Here is a 17,970-nt window from a genome sequence, read left to right as displayed (position 1 = left end):
TCGACGACGGTCATCTGTTTTTTTGCGACACACATAAGGAGAGTAACGCCACCATTTCCCGCACGAACTGGGATCGCTCAGCTTACACCCGGCACGAGGCCTCCTACTCCCACAAAGCGGCTGTAGTCCAGTACACGCAGGATCAGCAGCAACAGCAAACTGACAAGCACCTGGCCATGACCGAGGTTGCCGACAATCCCTTGTTGGCTCTGTTTTGTGGCGCATACATGGTCCTGTACCAAGCCATGCCTTTCACTCACTTCCCAACGATCTGTGAATACATGGACTGGCTTAAAGTACCAAACATCACCGGCTTAAGTTCAACGAAGGTCTTTTTGTGAAGCTGAGTATGTCGGGTCCTTGAAGAAGGAGGATGCAATGTTGAAGGGGGCGATGGCCAAGTACAAGTCCTCCACTAGGATGCACCTTACACGCATATCACCGATAAGATCGAGAATATCCTTCACGCCCCGCGCTTCAACCGCATGCGGTCGGCGATGAATAGCTCGGGGGCGATGCTAACTTCATGGCGCAAGAACTTGCTTGGCAACGAACCCTTGCCCCCCCTGCAATGTGTACGGGACGTGGAGCCCTGAAATGCTGTCTCTTTTGGCGCCGGAAGGCGCCAAATTTTTTTTTAGGTTTATTGACCGAAATTATGCCCTCCCGCAGCCGTAGAAACCGATTTGCCGACCTCTGGTTCCCACTTCATAGCGTCCTTCATGTGCTCGAAGCGTGGGAAATATATATGAGATCTGATTTTGCCGTACACCGGACAGTCCAGCAAAATGTGTTTCTCATCCTCAATATGGCTACCAGTGCCGCAGCATACTCGCTCCGCCCTAGGTATATAACGCCGTCCCTTACGCGCTCTGTTAGCCGCCAATGCCAAACAGCAAAGCCTAAACTGCATAAGCTTGCGATTCGCTGAATGCGGGATAAACATTTTGATATGTGGGAGCACCTCCTTCCTGCCCGCTTGTTCGGCCGCCAGACCCATCCAATGCTTATACTTCGCCATGTGAATTCCTGGTTGCTTGCCGTCTGACGGGTACACATCTGGCTGGACATCTAAACGCGTATGCTTCCAACCACTCATCAATCGGTCCTTGAGCTCCAATACCACACTTCTGTCAATGGCCTTTTCATCAGCCACTCCACTCGTTCATCTACCTCGTGTAGCCCTTGCGGGGCCTCTTTCCATACGTCGTGCCCCAGAAAACATAGAAAACGGAGGAGTAGTGTCCCCCATCCGGCCCCTTCGGGATTGGAGAGGGACTCCGCGACCTCCTGTCGCAAAACTTGGTGTGCCACAGACTCACTCTGTAAACGGATACGGTTCCAAAACCTCACCACCTGCTTGAAAACCTGGTAATGTAGAGGTAGCTGCGACAGTTCGGCAAACAGGAGGTGATGTGTTGGTCTGGCAGCTCCTACAATTTGTCGCATGAAAGGTATCTGAAGCTGCACCGCTCCGTCCTTAAGGCATGCCTCGAAGGGCCCCTCCGCAAGGTTACTCGCATCACTCCGCCTCCTGAGCCTGTCCAAGACCTCAGCTAGCATAAACGCCGTATTATGACGTTCAAGCGGTCCTTTGGATCTGCCGTACGCTTGCGGCTTTTGCACGAGTGAGGTTCACCCAAGCGACGGAGAAACACCGCGAACGGTCTCCCGTCAAGGCAGCTTCGCCAAACGTCTTCGCCATGAAGCACCCATTGCTAGCATATATTCCGTTTGCATTACAGAACATGCACGTTTGTGCATCATCACCGTACAATTGTGCACTTACCCATACATATGCAACCAACGGGAATGACATGTGCATAAAATACGCACATCCGAATTTTAAGGAGCGATATACAAACCCACATATGCCGATTCTCAAGGAGTGACCAAGCCATCCATGCCTTATGCAACTAGTGCTGATGCTGTGAAACTGCGGATGTAGAGCAGTAAAACAAAAGCCGCTTCCAGCCCAGTCACGTTCCAAATCCAGATGTGCCCTACAGATACTCGCAACTAAACCAGTGCGGATTGTCGTCATGACGGAAACCGCTGTATGCAGGCAAACAGCAAAGTGGAAAAAAACTCGTCTTAAAAGTGGACCGGCACGAGAGTAAACACCATTCCCACATTCTACCACCATACCATTTCCAGATTTGCTCACCTAGACGACAAGCGGAGCTATAGAATGCCGATAGACCTTTCCTGTGGTGACGAGCTAAACCGCTAGCGTGACGGGAAAAGTCCAGCTTAGGGTTAGTAGGTTGCCTTGTGCGCATACATGGCTGATCCCTTTCGTAGCCGAGCTGCAGCGGGCTTAGCCGAAGATATAGAACTTCAACTTCCCCCTTTTGACAACTGCTGCGCTTTAAGACCAACTTAAGTTATGCACTCACAGGTGCTCAGCCAGGGCCGCGAGCTAAGATGACGGCTCGTGATTAAAAGACACCATGCAATACCAGAAAACCAGCTTCGGATCAGCAACGCATCTGGGCTTGACCGTAACCCCATGCTTGCCACACTCTGCTGCGGCATGCTACATCCCTTACATGAAACATGCTGCCGGGATTCGTTGGAAGCGTGATCTCCCCAAAAGCCGACATGTCTGTGAACATGTAGCCCAAGCACATGGTCAGAGCTGTCAGGCCACTTGCATCAAATCTAATCCACTGTAGGAGTCGCAGGGGTTGCCATCCGCTCACCAGCTGTTTAAAGGCTAGCAGGGCGCAAATACCTGTTAAGGACGTATAAGTGGTGAAGGTCATTCGCAATACATTGTCACATACAGCTAAGTAACTAAGTCGTTGAGTTCGTTACAGCTATTTACCAGCAAAAAAGGTACGGCCATAAAGGCCACGCTTACATAGCAGCACCGTGAGACAATGTGCATCCGGTCGTCTTTATTTCATTGCCATTGAGAAGTCTACAACCAAGTATTCTTTTGTTAAGAGTTATAAGACTCAAACGTGCGCTCCTTCCCAATAAGCTCGTCTGGCCTTCAGTACTCACCCCAAGCAAGCTTGACCCCGAGGGCTCCCAAAGTGCTGTCCGCATCGCTCATGGTGGCACCACTGATCACAAGCAGACCGCCGACCGCCCATCCCAGCTGCAATTGCTCCAGATTGCCCGTCAACAAAGCAATTGACAAGCCACCAACTGGGGCATGGATTCACTGGTTTGTCAGCACTGCATCGCTAATCGCATAGTTGCCCTTACAAATCCTGCTACCATCATGCGTTCTCCCAGGAAGTGAAAATATAGATACTTTATCTTTACGTATATGTGCGCAGTTAAAATCCCAGCAGGCTGCAGGCAAACCGCCTTGCCTCACCTCTTTTGAGCGGCTGCAACCGAGTGCACGGAAATGCATTCTCGTATGGAGAGTCAGTCCTTACTAAATCCCCCACATTTCCCCAGATCTTACCAATATTGACCGCCGCAAACGAGAATGTCCACCAGCGCATGGCATGATCTCCAAGAGACCGTAACGGCGAATACGGATCATGCCATCCATTTCCGTCACCACCACCCTGGCAATGACCCCTGCGGCCGCTGACATTGCCTCCCCCAGCACCACACCCCGATGCTGGAACATCACCTTCCTGTGGCAAAAGGCAACGAAAACCAAAGAAATTCAACATAAACCACGTACATGACCTGTAAGGGAATGGACGACATCGAGAAACTGAACACGGACCTACCACCGCCTTCATAACAACGGAAACAGGTAGGCCAGCAGTCCCCAGCAGCGCTTGATGGAGTCCTCCTGAGGTCTTGTTAATAACATGGGCCGTACTGCCGAGAAGCCTTCCGTCTACAGAGCGAGAATACACCGTGCAACCAAAGACGCATCCGATAGAGGCCGAAGTTAACGGAACTTATATTTTACGGCTAGTTGGTCATAGCTGGCTGACAAAGCTCTAAGCTGAAAATGTCCCAATATGCCCAGCAAAGCAGAGTGCGACTCCCGAAATGCCAGCCACAAATTACGCAGATAAGCAGGGCTTCGTTATGTCTAACAAAGATCACGCTCACCCCTGGTACTCTTCCGGGTGGGAGGTTTACTTGCCGAATATGAAACATCCCGTGCTTGGGCAGGAACAGAACGGTAACTGGAAGACATCCGCTGTTGACAAGCATGAACAGATACGTCAGCACAAAGGGCTGATTGCCGCACAGGACACTTCATTACTTCAGCAGACCAATTTGCCTGTCGGCCCTCGATCCGCTGCTACGGACTGTACTTTGCGGGAAGAGCGTTAGCACTTGGACAAGTTTCGTCACTCCAGCCGTTACTTCACTGGCCAACCTCAATGTAGAACCTACTGATGCTGACCAAAAGATACTTGTCCGTCTTAACAAAACAACGTCTTATTCGAATCTGAAGCTTTGCATTACAAATATGAGTACTACGGATTAATTCGCTCCCCTCAATGACGTTTAGGCTTGACGGCCACGGCCTGACTTTCGCCAGCCTTAGTGTTAGTTCCGAAGGACAGTTAAGACATATGCCTCCTTAACCCTGTATATATTACTGCTTGGTGCAACCCGAAATCTTTTGCCGTCGCCTTGTTGCCTTGGGCATAGGGCCCCTGCGGCAATCCCACACTTTCGTGCAATCTATCCCAACTCTCATTCGCCTCTATGTTCATTGGGCGCAACGTCAAAGAGGCGTCCTGCTGCTTTGTGTCCCTGTGATGTGCGCATGGTTTGTGGGGGATCGTCGGCATGATTTCTGGGACTGTACTGTCGCGTTGGCTCTTCGTGAGGCGCTGCAGATTCGACTAGAGTTTCCAGACCTTTTTAACTGGGCTAATTTGTGGTTGGGCATTCCACCGACCTCGGTTTGTGCGTGTGTGTGGGACATTGTATGCCTCGCGGCCATCAGCTCACTCAATCTCGGTTGCCGTTTGTTGTTTAGGGAAGGTCTTCATGCCAACATGGCTGTATCAACGTCAACGCTTAACCGCATTACTTACGATGTTATCTCTGACTTTTGGGCCCGTTTAACTGCTTTTGCGGCACGGGATTACTTGCCAAAACGTTGGGAACAAGTACCTCACAACCACCCTTTTTTATAAGTCAACGACGCAGACATGGTTGTTTGCCGCTTACCGATATACAATGACGAGGTCTGAGGGCTCGCGTCGGAGCCTCACTTTTTCTGTATAAGCGTACTAACTGAGGCCTTGTGTCCAGTGAAGTTAGTACGGCCTGGCCGAGTTCTTTTTGAATAAGGCCCACAGTGTCGTGCGGGAGGCGTTCCTAGGGGCGCTGCACTCGACCCGTTAGGGGTCCACTGTAACAATCGCATTCTCTATGTCTTGTGTAACAGCGCCATGGTTTTAGACTGGGGACATCACCTATGTGTTTAGAGGCTGGTTAAATGGTTATGGGGCCCCCGTAATATTTCCGTAATATTTTAGATTCAGTTTGCTTTGCATCGCACGAGCACATATGTGGTCTATACGATGACCCGTTGGACATGCTTTGGTTGTTTGCAATTATTGTTATCGTTTCAATATACCTTGGTAAAGTTTATGCAACGCACTTGGCGGCTGGCCATTAGGTGTGCGTATCAGCGATGTCATGTTTGGCTGTGTTGCACTCACTTGGTTGACGCGGCGGACGGTACTGTTACATTATTGCGCAAGCACTCCTGCAGAGCTGGTGTTTGCAAGTTAGGTTGTTGGTGAGTGCCTTGTTGAGTCGATGGGCCAGGGTGGCAAGGCGGCGCTTGAAGCCTGGCCACCAGGCGATCAGGCCAGCTGGATTGTCCTCGGCAGATGGTGCCTCCTTGCATTGGCTGCGGATCCACGTGTCCATGCTGGACGAAAGGTCCTCGTGTGCTGTGAAGGCAAGGCGGACTCGGCGGACACCTGGGCTCCGCTCCTCACTCTGGCACGGTAGTAGGTGCAGTGTCACAATCCTGTGGTCTGACGGTGTGTGGAAGGTGACGAACGTGTGGCAGATGTAGGTCAGCTTGGGCTGGTTGATGTATATCATATGGGTTGCAGAAATTTATTAGAATGGCAGGCGTTCTCTACTAATTCTAATATTATTTCTAATTAGAAGGTTAGAAATAATATTAGAAGACCTGGGGTAACTTCTCAGGGAGGGGGACTTTTCACTTCGGAGTTTCACCATGGTTACGGCAGATGCTAACCCAGGTGTTTTTAACGGTTTTTACGGGGCTACGACACCCGTAAGCAGGACTTCTCAGCCAAACCCCCGGTCGAAGTGACCTCTGGGTCACTAATTTCGCCTTTAATCTGTCTTAGACTGTCTTAAACTGTCTCTGTGTACGCCTTCCCAACATCTTTGGTACCTGAACCAAGAGTCCAGTCCTAATTGTCTGCAAAGCAACACCCAACACACAGTCCGGACATGCCAAACCTGTCGCCCCAAAACTTCTAGCAAAATCCTCATCAACTCATGCAAATTGCCCCAAGGCTTCCACGGCCCCTTCCTTCACTCCCCCTGCACGTCCAGCCCCTCCAGCAGCTGCATCAGCACCTCCTCATCCTTCCCACCCTGCTCCATCTGCAAGGCCTTCCGGTTCTGTCGGATGTAAATCAGCTTCTCTGCACGCTCCTTGCCCAGCCGGTTGCGAGTGCTTCTTAAGATGGTTGGGAGCTGTTGCAGACGGATTTTTGGCACCCAGCTCCTCGCCGCAAATGGTGCACTTCAGCTTCACGACTCTTTCTGTCAAGATCACGGTGAAAAACGACCACCAGGAAGCACTGCCTCTTGCTTTTGCACTCTTCAGGGCTTCCGCGTAGGCTGGAGCGTCTAGCTCCTTGTTGCCATAAGTGTATGTTGCTTTAGGAGTATTCGAAACTGGTGGTTTTGATGGCCCAGCATCAGCATCAGGCATTTTTAAGCAGCCCCTCGCACAAATGTGTCCGGTCGTACTGTGCCGAATAAAACATCCGTACAAGACGCGAAGGCCAGGCGCGAATTTTACCGCGCGGATGCGCGCGTGCGATTCTCAAAATGCGCCTGTACAAGTGTATATAAATTTTCTTGGCGGAAAAGGACGACGCGTTGCGCAGGTGGGCACGATGGCCATAGTCGCACGCGGCATGCAGCCTAGTCTATTGCGTGGCTGCTTTGCAGTAACTGAAAGCACCGAAAGCCTACGTCGTAGCTTGCAACACTGGGCTCGTGAAACTGCCGCGGGAAGAGGAAGCGTCTGGCGAAGAGGCAGTTGTGTGCAAGCCAAAAGGCGCCTGCTTTCTGCAGCGCAGCGCATACAGAACCTTGTTCAGAGTAAAGTCAAATTACAAAGTTGCGCAAAGTATAAAATACATAAACTTAATTAAACATAAGAACAGATAAGACGTTTAGAGCCTTGTCGGTGACATGGACGCCGCTGTTGGCTTGGAACAGCTATTTGCTGTGCATAGGGACGTGCCCGCGTTAGCCGTGTTGCAACAGCTCAGGATGGATTTCAGCCAGCAACAGCCTCAAGAGCTGCTGCACAACCACCGGAAATGTCTTCAGTTGGGCACGTGTAGTTTTGGTCGGCGGGGTCGAGCATCGTACGCATTGCGCACAGAAACCAAGGTGCAGCGTCTCTGTAACATCGCCAACATATCCGGTACGCGGTGGCAGGCTTGCCGAGCACGAAATGAAGGGGGGGTCGCATCTCACCATTCAACTAAGCATGCGTGTGCTCGGTTGAATGCTCGGTAGTGTGCGAGTTTACCCCTATCAGGATGTTTGTTTGCATATCCCTCCAAGCGAGAGGGCTTGGACCTATGCTGATGTTCGTTCCAAGAAGTGAACTGAGGACTGATGCTACGGTGAAAGGTATGCACGTAAATTCGCCCGTGCACCAAACGCCCTGTAACTCGCTTACGCTAATCTCACATTCCAATATGCCACTGCACTTTCCTCTCCAGCCTGGCCACATTCTCTTCCTCGCAAACGTACTTGGGCACCTTACAATCCAACACCATACGTGCTTTGGAAACGCGGGCAGCTGCTTCACAAGGACCCCCCTATTTCCTAGAAAAATGTGCCGTTGCAGGCTGCGGAGGCGGTCTGAATAGCCATTCTAATGGGTGTACGACATTAGAACGTTCTAATCTGTTCTCAAGGGGTCTTCTAACGTTCTCATTAGAATTCTAATTAGTTTAATTGTAATATTATTTGTAATTTCTAATGCGCCTGCAACCCTATGTATATGCGGTCGAGACGGGACCCCCCCGGGGTGGGTGCACAGTATAGGTGGGTGAAGTCTCGGCGCTTGGGGTGGAGGTGGTGGTGGGTGTCGACCATGGTGGGGCCCGCCTGTCTCCTCATGTCGGCTATCGGTCCGTCTCCCCCTCGGCCCTCTGGGCCCGCTGAGGAATCCAGTTCCGGGTTCTCTACAAAGTTGAAGTCGCCCGCCCAAATGAGAGTTGTATCGCTGTCTGGAGCGGCAGCTTTCGTTGAAGTGGCAGCCAGGACATTGCTGAACAAAAAGTGTCGTGCATCTGCTGCCACTGTTGAGGAGCCCGTGGGGAGGTAGACATTGCAGATGTGCAGGCGGTGGGCTCCCCAACGGAGCACACACTCTGTGAACCGGCCCTGCATACATGCTTGATGGGTTGTGTTCGGTGGAGGCTCCAGGGCTGCTGCAAGGCCCTGCCGGAGGAGGATCAGTACCCCAGCTGTGTGTGTCGAGCCAGACCACGAGTGTGTCGCCACCCGCCAACCTTGGGTATGCACCCGCATTGTGGCTTGGTGCAAGTCCCGTGCAAAAAGGTGGCGATCTGGAGTGGATGGCCTTGCACAGCATTTTGCTGCTGACTTCTCCTGGTCCCCCTACTTGGCATTTAGTCGGAGTGTTCCGCCTCCATGGCGGTAGGGATGTATTCATCCTCCTCATCATCCCCCTGTGTTGATGCTGGGCTGTGGGTGCTCAGGTGTTGCTGGCATTGCACGGCGGCTGCTCGCTGGCTGCAGGGGTCACTGGGGGACGGGTCTCCGGCTGCCAGCTGCAGTTGCAGGCTTGGGACCTGTGTTGCCGTCGGAGGGCTGGGCCTGGCTGCCAGTTTGCAGCTGCGTTGTTAGCTTCTCTCCAGCCTCCTCTGCTGCCCTCTGTGCCCTCCGTACCTCCACATTTCTCTTTCGGGCCTCCAGGGCCTTGCAGGTCTGGGCCTTGTTCCACTCGGCATGCTCCTCTGCAGTTAGGTGCTCCAGCCGCTGCCGCTTCCGCTTTGAGGATGTAGGATCCTGGTTCGTCTGAGGGCACTTCTGCTGCCTAGCTTTGCCCCCGGTTGCCCGTTGCCTGCCACCTGGCTCCACCCTACCTGCAATGAACAGGAAGGTGGGGGCTGTATTGACTATGGCTGCTGGTGGCTCTTGCTCCTGTGGCGCTGCCAGTGTGGTGTCACACTCCCTGTGGGTTGTGGTTCCCTCTTTCACCACCGTGGGGCCGGCCTGTGTCCCTAACCCTTGTTGAGCTGGTATCCATGGGACTATTTGAGCTGCTGCCGCCACTGAGGGGCCCAGCTGCGGGCTAAGTGGTGGCGGCTGCAGCAGCCAGGGTGGTGGCGGTGGCGGGGCCTGCAGCTGGGGTGGGGCCTGCAGCTGGGGTGTTGCCTGCCTCCGGGGCGGGGCCTGCAGCTGGGGCGGGGCCTGCAGCTGGGGCGGGGCCTGCAGCTGGGGCGGGGCCTGCAGCTGGGGCGGGGCCCGCAGCTGGGGCGGGGCCTGCAGCTGGGGCGGGGCCTGCAGCTGGGGCGGGGCCTGCAGCTGGGGCGGGGCCTGCAGCTGGGGCGGGGCCTGCAGCTGGGGCGGGGCCTGCAGCTGGGGCAGGGCCTGCAGCTGGGGCGGGGCCTGCAGCTGGGGCGGGGCCTGCAGCTGGGGCGGGGCCTGCAGCTGGCAGCCGTTCCGTTTCCGCCTGGAAGCCCTCAGTATGCCAGACCTGGTTACCTCCATCGCCCTGTGTAGCAGTCGCTCACCTGACGGGACGACTGGCTTTGCGGAAGCGTAGAGTTGACGGTCCTTACCGAGGCAGGAAGAAGTCCAACCCAGCGGCAAGCACTAGCATACACAGACGCGTACGAAACAATTAGAGACGGCGGCAGCGGAGTCTTGAACTCAGAACACCTAGTAATGTGATACATCAGTGTCTGGCCAGAGCACCCCGCGGGCGGCCGCCCGGGTAGCTTATATCTCGGCCTACCTGCCGGAGGTTCCCTACTACGGTCTTGCCGTACTAGGATAATGTTCGTGGGGCCCGGGGCCCCAGCCCGTTAGGTTCGCTTACGGACAACCGCCATGTTCGATACATACGACGAAGCTCGTAACATGTACGAAACTTGAGTCGAATCGTTAACGAATTAACAGTTATTGTTAAAAGAAATCGTTAAAATATTCTAAGGGAAATGTAGCTTGCTACAGTCTCCCCCCTCTGAAGCGAACCGTCCCGGGAGCGTCACTTCTTCTTAGAAGATTTCCGTCCCTTAGGTTTTTCCGGGGCTTGAGGGTGCTTCTTAGACGCAAGTTTGCGTTCATATTCGTCGATGGATTCAGCCAAGGGGGTAGACTGGCGAAGGGATTCCGGGAAGACCGTGGAAGACCGGGTGTAGGCGGGAGGCCGCCGGTAAGTCCAGTTTTACCGCAGCTTCGCCCACGCGAGCGACAACCGTGTATGGGCCGATGAACTTGGGCATCAGCTTCTTGGTTCCAGGGGTTTTTAATGTAATATTTTTGGTACTTAACAGCACTTTCTGCCCAACCTCGTAACACTGGACGCCTATGCATGTCGGCGTCGTATTTTTGGACTTGCTGCGCAGCCAAGAGACACTTTTTAGCTTTGCTTATACGCTCGCGAAGCATTGCTTCTTGCTTCTGAGCGGCAGGCACCTTGGTTTTTAGGTGAAGGTCAACCGGAACACGTGGTTGTCGAACACCATTCAGGGAAAACGGAGTTGTCCCCGTTGCCTTCTGTTTCGAGTTATTTATGGAAACTCAATCAGTGGCAAATGCTCATCCCAATCATCTTGAGTGGGTGATATGTAGTGCCTGAGTGTCTCTTCCAGAACGCGATTCATGCGTTCCGTTTGCCCGTCTGTTTGCGGGTGAAAGGCTGTGCTCATATAGAGGTGGGTGCCCAACAGGCGAAATGTTTCCTTCCAGAAATTGCTTGTGAAGCGAGAGTCTGTTAGCGCGTAATAGCGGTGAGGGCCGACAGGTTACAGGACGGATTCGCTCCGTCAAGGACTGGGTTCTGTTCTGAGTAAGGAGCGTCAGGCTTCTGGTATCTCCCTCACCGGTGTATTGTTGGTTTGATTGATGTCTCATCCCAGGCTTCCTCCCGAGTATAAATACTCGTTGCTTAGGAGGCCGTAACAACTTCTATTGTACGACGTCTCTTCAGATCTACATTGGTTGCTCGAACCGATGAGTCTGTAGGTATCTCAAGTGCGTGTCACTCCTTGGAAAGGAAGCACGTCTGAACTCTAAGATATTCGTAGACTGTTCGTAGCTCAGTCTTATCAAGCCATGCCTTAATCACGCAGCGATTAAGTTCTGTAACGCTCTAACGCACTACAACACCTGCCCCCCTTTCTAGACGCCTGCGTCCACACGGCGCGCAGTCCAATAGGCATCAATAAGAGATCTGTCGGGGAAAGCAGGTTCTTCAATCCAACTGTTATTCTCATGTCCATGACCAATCCATTTCACGAGATATCGTGTCAAGGTTCGGTTTCGGAGTTTCCGTTGATCATGATCTAGAATGCGTTCAGGTGTCCATACAGAGGTAGAACCTTCAGGTTCAATTCTGACTGTAGGTCGAGGTGGTTGTACGGTGCCATCAGATCGATAAGGCCGTATCAATGATACATGGAATACGTTATGGAAACGATAGTCCTCTGGAAGAGTCAATCTAGCGGCAGCAGGATTGATCATCTTCTCAATCGTGAAAGGTCCAATCCATTTAGGCATCAGTTTCTTCGAACCTTTCTGGAGGGTTAAGTTCTTCGTACTGAGTAAGACTTGTTGTCCTTCAGTAAACGACACATCACGTCGTCCTTTATTCTCTTGCTTAGTCATTCGATCTTGCGCAGCCATCAAAGCAGATTTAGCAGCAGCAAGTCTCTTGGCATACGTATCAACGTAACCTTTGGCAAAGGGAACTGTGTCACCGAGTTCGAGTTGTACAGGGGTCTTAGGATGATAGCCATAATTCAGGAAGAATGGACTAACTCCTGTCGAACGATTCTTCGAGTTATTAATCGCAAATTCGGCCGGTCCGAGATATATCTCCCACTGTGAAGGTTCCGGATCACAGTAGTTTCTCAACATGTCTCCAAGGACGCGGTTAACTCGTTATGTCTGACCATCAGTCTGAGGATGGAAAGCAGTACTCATCGCCTGCTTCACCTCTAGCCTCTTCATGAGAGAGGTCCAGAAAGCACCAGTAAACTTGGTGTCACGATCTGAGACGATGGTATCTGGTAAACCGTGAAGCCGTACCACGGTGTCAAAGAATAAATCTGCAGTTTCTTCTGCATCTATTTCTTTCTTGCATGGTCGTACATGCACCATCTTAGTCAGTCGGTCTACAAATACCACAAGGGAGTTGCAACCTTTTCTAGTCGAGGGCAATCCGAGTACAAAGTCCACTGAGACGGTGCTCCAGGGTCTTTCAGGAATCGGCAGAGGTCGAGATAGACCTAGCGGTTTGCCTGATGAAGCTTTATTCCGTTGGCAGAGATTCGCAACATGCGACAAAGTCTGCAACGTCAGCTTTCAACGTAGGCCACCAGAAATTTCGTTTAACCAAATCAATGGTTCGATCTCGTCCAGGGTGTCCTGACAAGATGTCCGTGTGGCTTCGTTCAACAATCTCTCGTTTCAAGGCGGGGTCGTTGGGCACCACGATGCGGTACTCCCCCCTTTCTATCTGAAAGAATCCGAGAGGATTCGTCAGAAAGAAACGAGTATGATCTGGGTTCTGGAAATAAGCGTCTCTCTTTGTAGCATCGGCAATACGTTGGATGAGTGGGTCCAGCGTACGTCCGTGAGGGCGACGTGTGGTAACCGCATTGAATACCACTAGAGATGCCAAGGAGGGATGGCGTGACAAAGCGTCGGCGACCACGTTCAATCGTCCTGGTCGGTAAATCCACTCAAAATCAAATTGAGCCAGGAACTCAAGCCAACGGGCTTGTCTGCGGCTTAAGTTCGACTTAGTCTTAAGAAAGATCAGCGGATGGTGGTCTGTGACGAGATTAAAAGGTATGGAACTTTGTAAGTAGCATCGCCATTCTCTCAAGGCGTTGATTACCCCAAGTAGCTCCTGTTCACCCGTGCTGTAGTTCCGTTCAGCAGGGGAAAATTTCTTACTTGTAAAAGCAACCGGTCGGTTGTTTTGCAGGAGTACTGCGCGAGTTCCGTTCAGCGAAGCATCTGAAATCACTTCGAAAGGCTTCGTAAAATCGGGGTAATTCAACAAAACGTCGCTCGATAGTCGAGCTTTGAGTGTTTCAAAGGCTCGTATGGCTTGTTCAGGCCATTCATCTGGTAATCTTTTCGCACTGAAGAGATCTGTCAGAGGTGCAGCAAGGGAGCTAAAACCTGCGATAAATCAACGGAAATAGTTCGCAAGGCCAACGAAAGATCGAAGTTCAGAGATGTCCTTTGGCAAGGGCCAATTTCGAATGATCTCAACCTTCTTGGGATCCATATGGATACCATCTGCGTTCACGACATGTCCGAGATAGTGGACTTCGGCCTTCCAAAAATCGCACTTGGAAAGCTTGACACGTAACTGATTTTCCTCAAGGACCTTTAACACCACCCTTAAATGGCGTGCGTGTTCTTCTGGGGTCTTGGAAAATATCAGAATGTCATCCAAGTAGACCGTAACAAATCGGTTCAAGTACGGTGCAAAAATGCGATTCATCAAATTCTGGAAGGTTGCGGGGGCGTTCGATAGGCCGAAAGGCAATACAAGCCACTCGAAGTGTCCGAGAGGGGTTGTGAAAGCCGTCTTAGGAACATCTTCTGGAGTAATCCGCAACTGGTGGTAGCCAGAAGCTAAATCAAGGGCCGTGAAAATCGATGCACCAGCTAGACGATCAAGTGTATCATCAATCCGGGGCAAGGGGTATCGATTCTTGATGGTAATCTTGTTCAAAGCCCGGTAATCGATGCACATGCGTAACTCTCCGGTTTTCTTAGTCACGAAGAGGATCGGAGCGCCGAAAGGCGAAGTTGAAGGACGGATAAATCCTTTCGCAAGCAAATCTTTGACTTGCTTCTCTACTTCCTCTCGTTCTAACGGCGAAAGTCGCCACTGGGGTCGGAAAGTCGGTTGCGCATTCGGTTCCAGTGGGATAGTGTGGTTGACACCTCTATCCGGTGGTAATTCTGTAATCGGTGCGAAAACATTCGGAAATTCGTTGATAATCTCCACAAGGGATTCATTCTCAGTAATGTGTGGTGGCAGATCCACAGCATTAAGCGTTGGTGTGTCTGTGAGCAGGGATGCGGTTTGCTTCACGACAACAAGCAACGATCGACAGCCAGCTTCGTTCAAATCTCGATAAATTCTCTTCGGCGAGACGATCTTAATTGTCTCAGGTCGTTTTTCAAGAAGCGTGACTGTTGCATCAGAGACCGTTACGGGAGATGGCGCATTCTCCGATCGTAACGTAACCGAGAGTCCCGTGGGTCGTTTCAATCTCAAGGAACCTTCCGCGGGTCTTAATTCGGCGCGGTATCGTCTCAGAAAATTCTGACCCAAAACAACATCGGCGGACGTGGTTGACGTCGGCAATACGAGGAAACGGACTTCGGCTCGAAATCTTCCGATGCGAAGGGAGGTTTTACATTCACCAACGACGGACGCGTACGATGCATCAGCAAGCCGTACCGGTGCGCATGGTGAAGGTTCTAAGGCTAATCCAAGACGGTCTGCCAAAGCCTTAGCGATGAAACAATGCGTTGCGCCTGAATCGGGAAGAATGCGTACTGCAGTCTCACTGAGTCTTCCTGAGAACAGGTCTAAATACGCATCTTTTTCTGTCAAGCAGCAACTCGGATCCAATCGCTGTCCCGGGGAAGGGGAATCATACCATAGTTGCAAAGGTTCTGTCAGTCGAGGAGGTTCTGGACATCCTGGGTAGGAAGCTGTGTACAGTCGAGTGCCCTTCGGAAAAGTCCGAATCAAAGTCATGCCTTCTAGGAAAGTGCGAAACTTCCCTGGCTTTTCAGGCACTAAAGTACAAGCTGCCATACTGGGATCATGTTCTTTGCAACGTCGATAGTATCTCAGATAAGCGTAAAGCTTTCTAACTGGCGGATTAAGCCATAAGGTGTGGCCGGAGCAATCGAGCGACAGAAATTGACGCGATTCTGATCCAAAAGGATTAACAGACGGCCGTGTAGCCATCGTCACTGGCACAAGCGTCAAACGTAATCTTACGTCTAATTCGGTTTTCAACAGTCGCAATGATTGCCGGATCGATTCTCATTGGCGGGCATGTGTTGTCTAGAGCTTCTACACGCCCTTCCATTTTCGAATCGTCATCAACTCGGTCAACCCTAGCCTGCTGGCCACTAGGCAGCTGGGCAACACTTCACTTCCCACATGTTTTGGCGAGGTGTCCCTGGCGACCGCACTTCGTGCAGAGGCCGTATCGCTTGTATATGGCCCATTCAGTCGCCGTGAGGTCATTCTTGCGCTTTTTCGCGAAGTCCTCCGGTGGTGGCGGCGGTACCGCCTGTGACGTAGGCAACGGTCGCGGCAGCCGCGGCGGCGGCCCGGCGTTCGAGGGCCCAGCCCCGTCGTTAACACGGTTCTGGGGCGGTCCAACCGTAGACGGGCCGGCACCGTCGTTAACCCGATGTTGGGGTCGAGGTTTCTTTGCGACTTCAACCCAGGTGTTAACACCATGAGGTCGTTTCTGAGTCTGTTTCGGACGAGGGGTACGATCGGCATAAGAATAATTAAGTGAAGGTCGCTTTGAAGTTTCCTTCAATTTCTTTTCTTCTCCGATCGCATGTTCTATTAATTCATTCAAGTCGTAAAATTCTGCTCCTCTATAGTTCACTCGGCAGGGAGCGACTAAGGGCAAAATCAATCCGCGACGGAAAAGCGTCAAAATGGTAGAGGTGTCCGTCATTCTAGCGATCGTAACCGCCTCACGAAATCTAGCGGCGTATTCAGGCACACCCTTTTGAGCGTCCATTCTAATTTTGCCATCTAAAAGCATCTGCGCTTTTTCTAGGGGTCTTGAACGTACCGAGTCTACGAAGCGCTCGTTAAAGGCTTCGATCAGCGCTTCCAGCGTCAGGCGTTCGGGTCGGGAGTCCGAGGATTCACCGTACTGGTTTATCCAGTCCGCAGCTTCCGGGTGGTTCTGGAGCGCAGCCAACATGGCCACGAACGGCGGCGGTGTCTCCCGGCAGTTCTCGTAATAAAGTCGGAAGTACCGGATGAAGTTCTCAGCGCTCTGCCCGGCTTTCCACTGCGGTTCAGAAATTTTCGGGGCTTTCAGCCGGAAGCCGGCGTTCGGGTGGGGGTTCGGTGGGTTCCTAGTTACCTCTGGGTTTCTCAAGGGAACGGTGTTCTGGTGAGCCCGCTTCAGTTCACGGAGTTCAGCAGCAAGGGCCGCGATCTGCTCACGCAGCACTGCTGTCTCGGGGCTCGGGGTTTGTTCCGGATTTGGGGGATTCGGGTTGCCGGGGGCAGGTTGAGACCCGCCGGCCCCAGAGTTGTTCACATGGCCCGAGGGGCCCGCGGCAGGGGGCGGGGCGCCCGGAGCCGGATCCTCTGAGGGGTTGCTCAGGGTAAGAGAGGCAACTGCCGACATCAACTGGTCCCGCAATTGCTGTAGCTGTGTAGGCGTAAATTCCATACGACCGTGAAGGTCGAACAGGAACTTGGAGTCCAAGCTCGCGACGAAAAGTTGCCACTGGATGACTTCTAAATCCTTCTTCTGTAATTCGGAATTTCTAACTATCGGACCTATTGTAGGAAATTAGCGGCCTAGAGCGAAGGCTGTAACCCCAAAATGTTAGCGCGTAATAGCGGCGAGGGCCAACAGGTTACAGGACGGATTCGCTCCGTCAAGGACTGGGTTCTGTTCTGAGTAAGGAGCGTCAGAAGCGTAGGCTTCTGGTATCTCCCTCACCGGCGTATTGTTGGTTTGATTGATGTCTCATCCCAGGCTTCCTCCCGAGTATAAACACTCGTTGCTTAGGAGGCCGTAACAACTTCTATTGTACGACGTCTCTTCAGATCTACGTTGGTTGCTCGAACCGATGAGTCTGTAGGTATCTCAAGTGCGTGTCACTCCTTGGTAAGGAAGCACGTCTGAACTCTAAGATATTCGTAGACTATTCGTAGCTCAGTCTTATCAAGCCATGCCTTAATCACGCAGCGATTAAGTTCTGTAACGCTATAAGGCGCTACAACAGAGTCCCGGTCTGAAATAATGTTCTTTGGAAGGCCGTGCTGCTGAAGACGGTAGCCACAAAGAGGCGGGCTACATCTTCAGCTGTAGCGGTTGTGTGTGTGGGAGCAAAGTGCGTCATTTTGCTCAGCCGGTCCACGAACACTACAATCGCATCGTGCCCATTGCGGGTTGTTGGTAGCTGCGTAACCAAATCTATTGTCACGCTTTCCCACACCTCCGTTGGAATGGGAAGGGGCTGCAGTAATCCACCCGGCTTAGCACTTGTTGCTTTGTTACGCTGACAATGGGGACATGATTTGACGTGTGCATCAACGTCAGAGTCAAGCCCTGGCCACCAATATGTTTGTGCGATCGCTTGTTTGGTGCGGTCAATACCGCGGTGGCCTGCGTAAGGGACATCATGATACTCTGTCAAGATGTCGCGTCGCAGTTCAGCGTTGTGAGGGACATAGAGCTGGTTTCCCCGATACTAGAATCCATTCCTTCATTTTAACTGCAGCTTGGCTACTCTTAATTTAGCAAGGTTCGGATCACCGTCGTA

General features: G+C 52.1%; 1 protein-coding gene across 1 annotated transcript in view; it reads left to right on the top strand.

The window, feature by feature from the left end:
* The window catches only part of spl2 (splicing factor 3a, subunit 2), a gene marked incomplete at its 3' end in the record, with an annotated part of 46,504 nt that overhangs the window by 16,807 nt on the left and 11,727 nt on the right, over positions 1–17,970 (top strand). Inside the window, exon 6 of the mRNA XM_002954479.1 lies at positions 8,664–8,736. Within this exon, the coding sequence (XP_002954525.1) occupies positions 8,664–8,736 (73 nt within the window). The remainder of the gene's footprint in view (positions 1–8,663; positions 8,737–17,970) is intronic.

Source organism: Volvox carteri (genome assembly GCF_000143455.1).
Source record: "Volvox carteri f. nagariensis unplaced genomic scaffold VOLCAscaffold_43, whole genome shotgun sequence".
Lineage (NCBI taxonomy): Eukaryota > Viridiplantae > Chlorophyta > Chlorophyceae > Chlamydomonadales > Volvocaceae > Volvox > Volvox carteri.
This window is presented reverse-complemented; position numbering and strand designations above follow the sequence as displayed.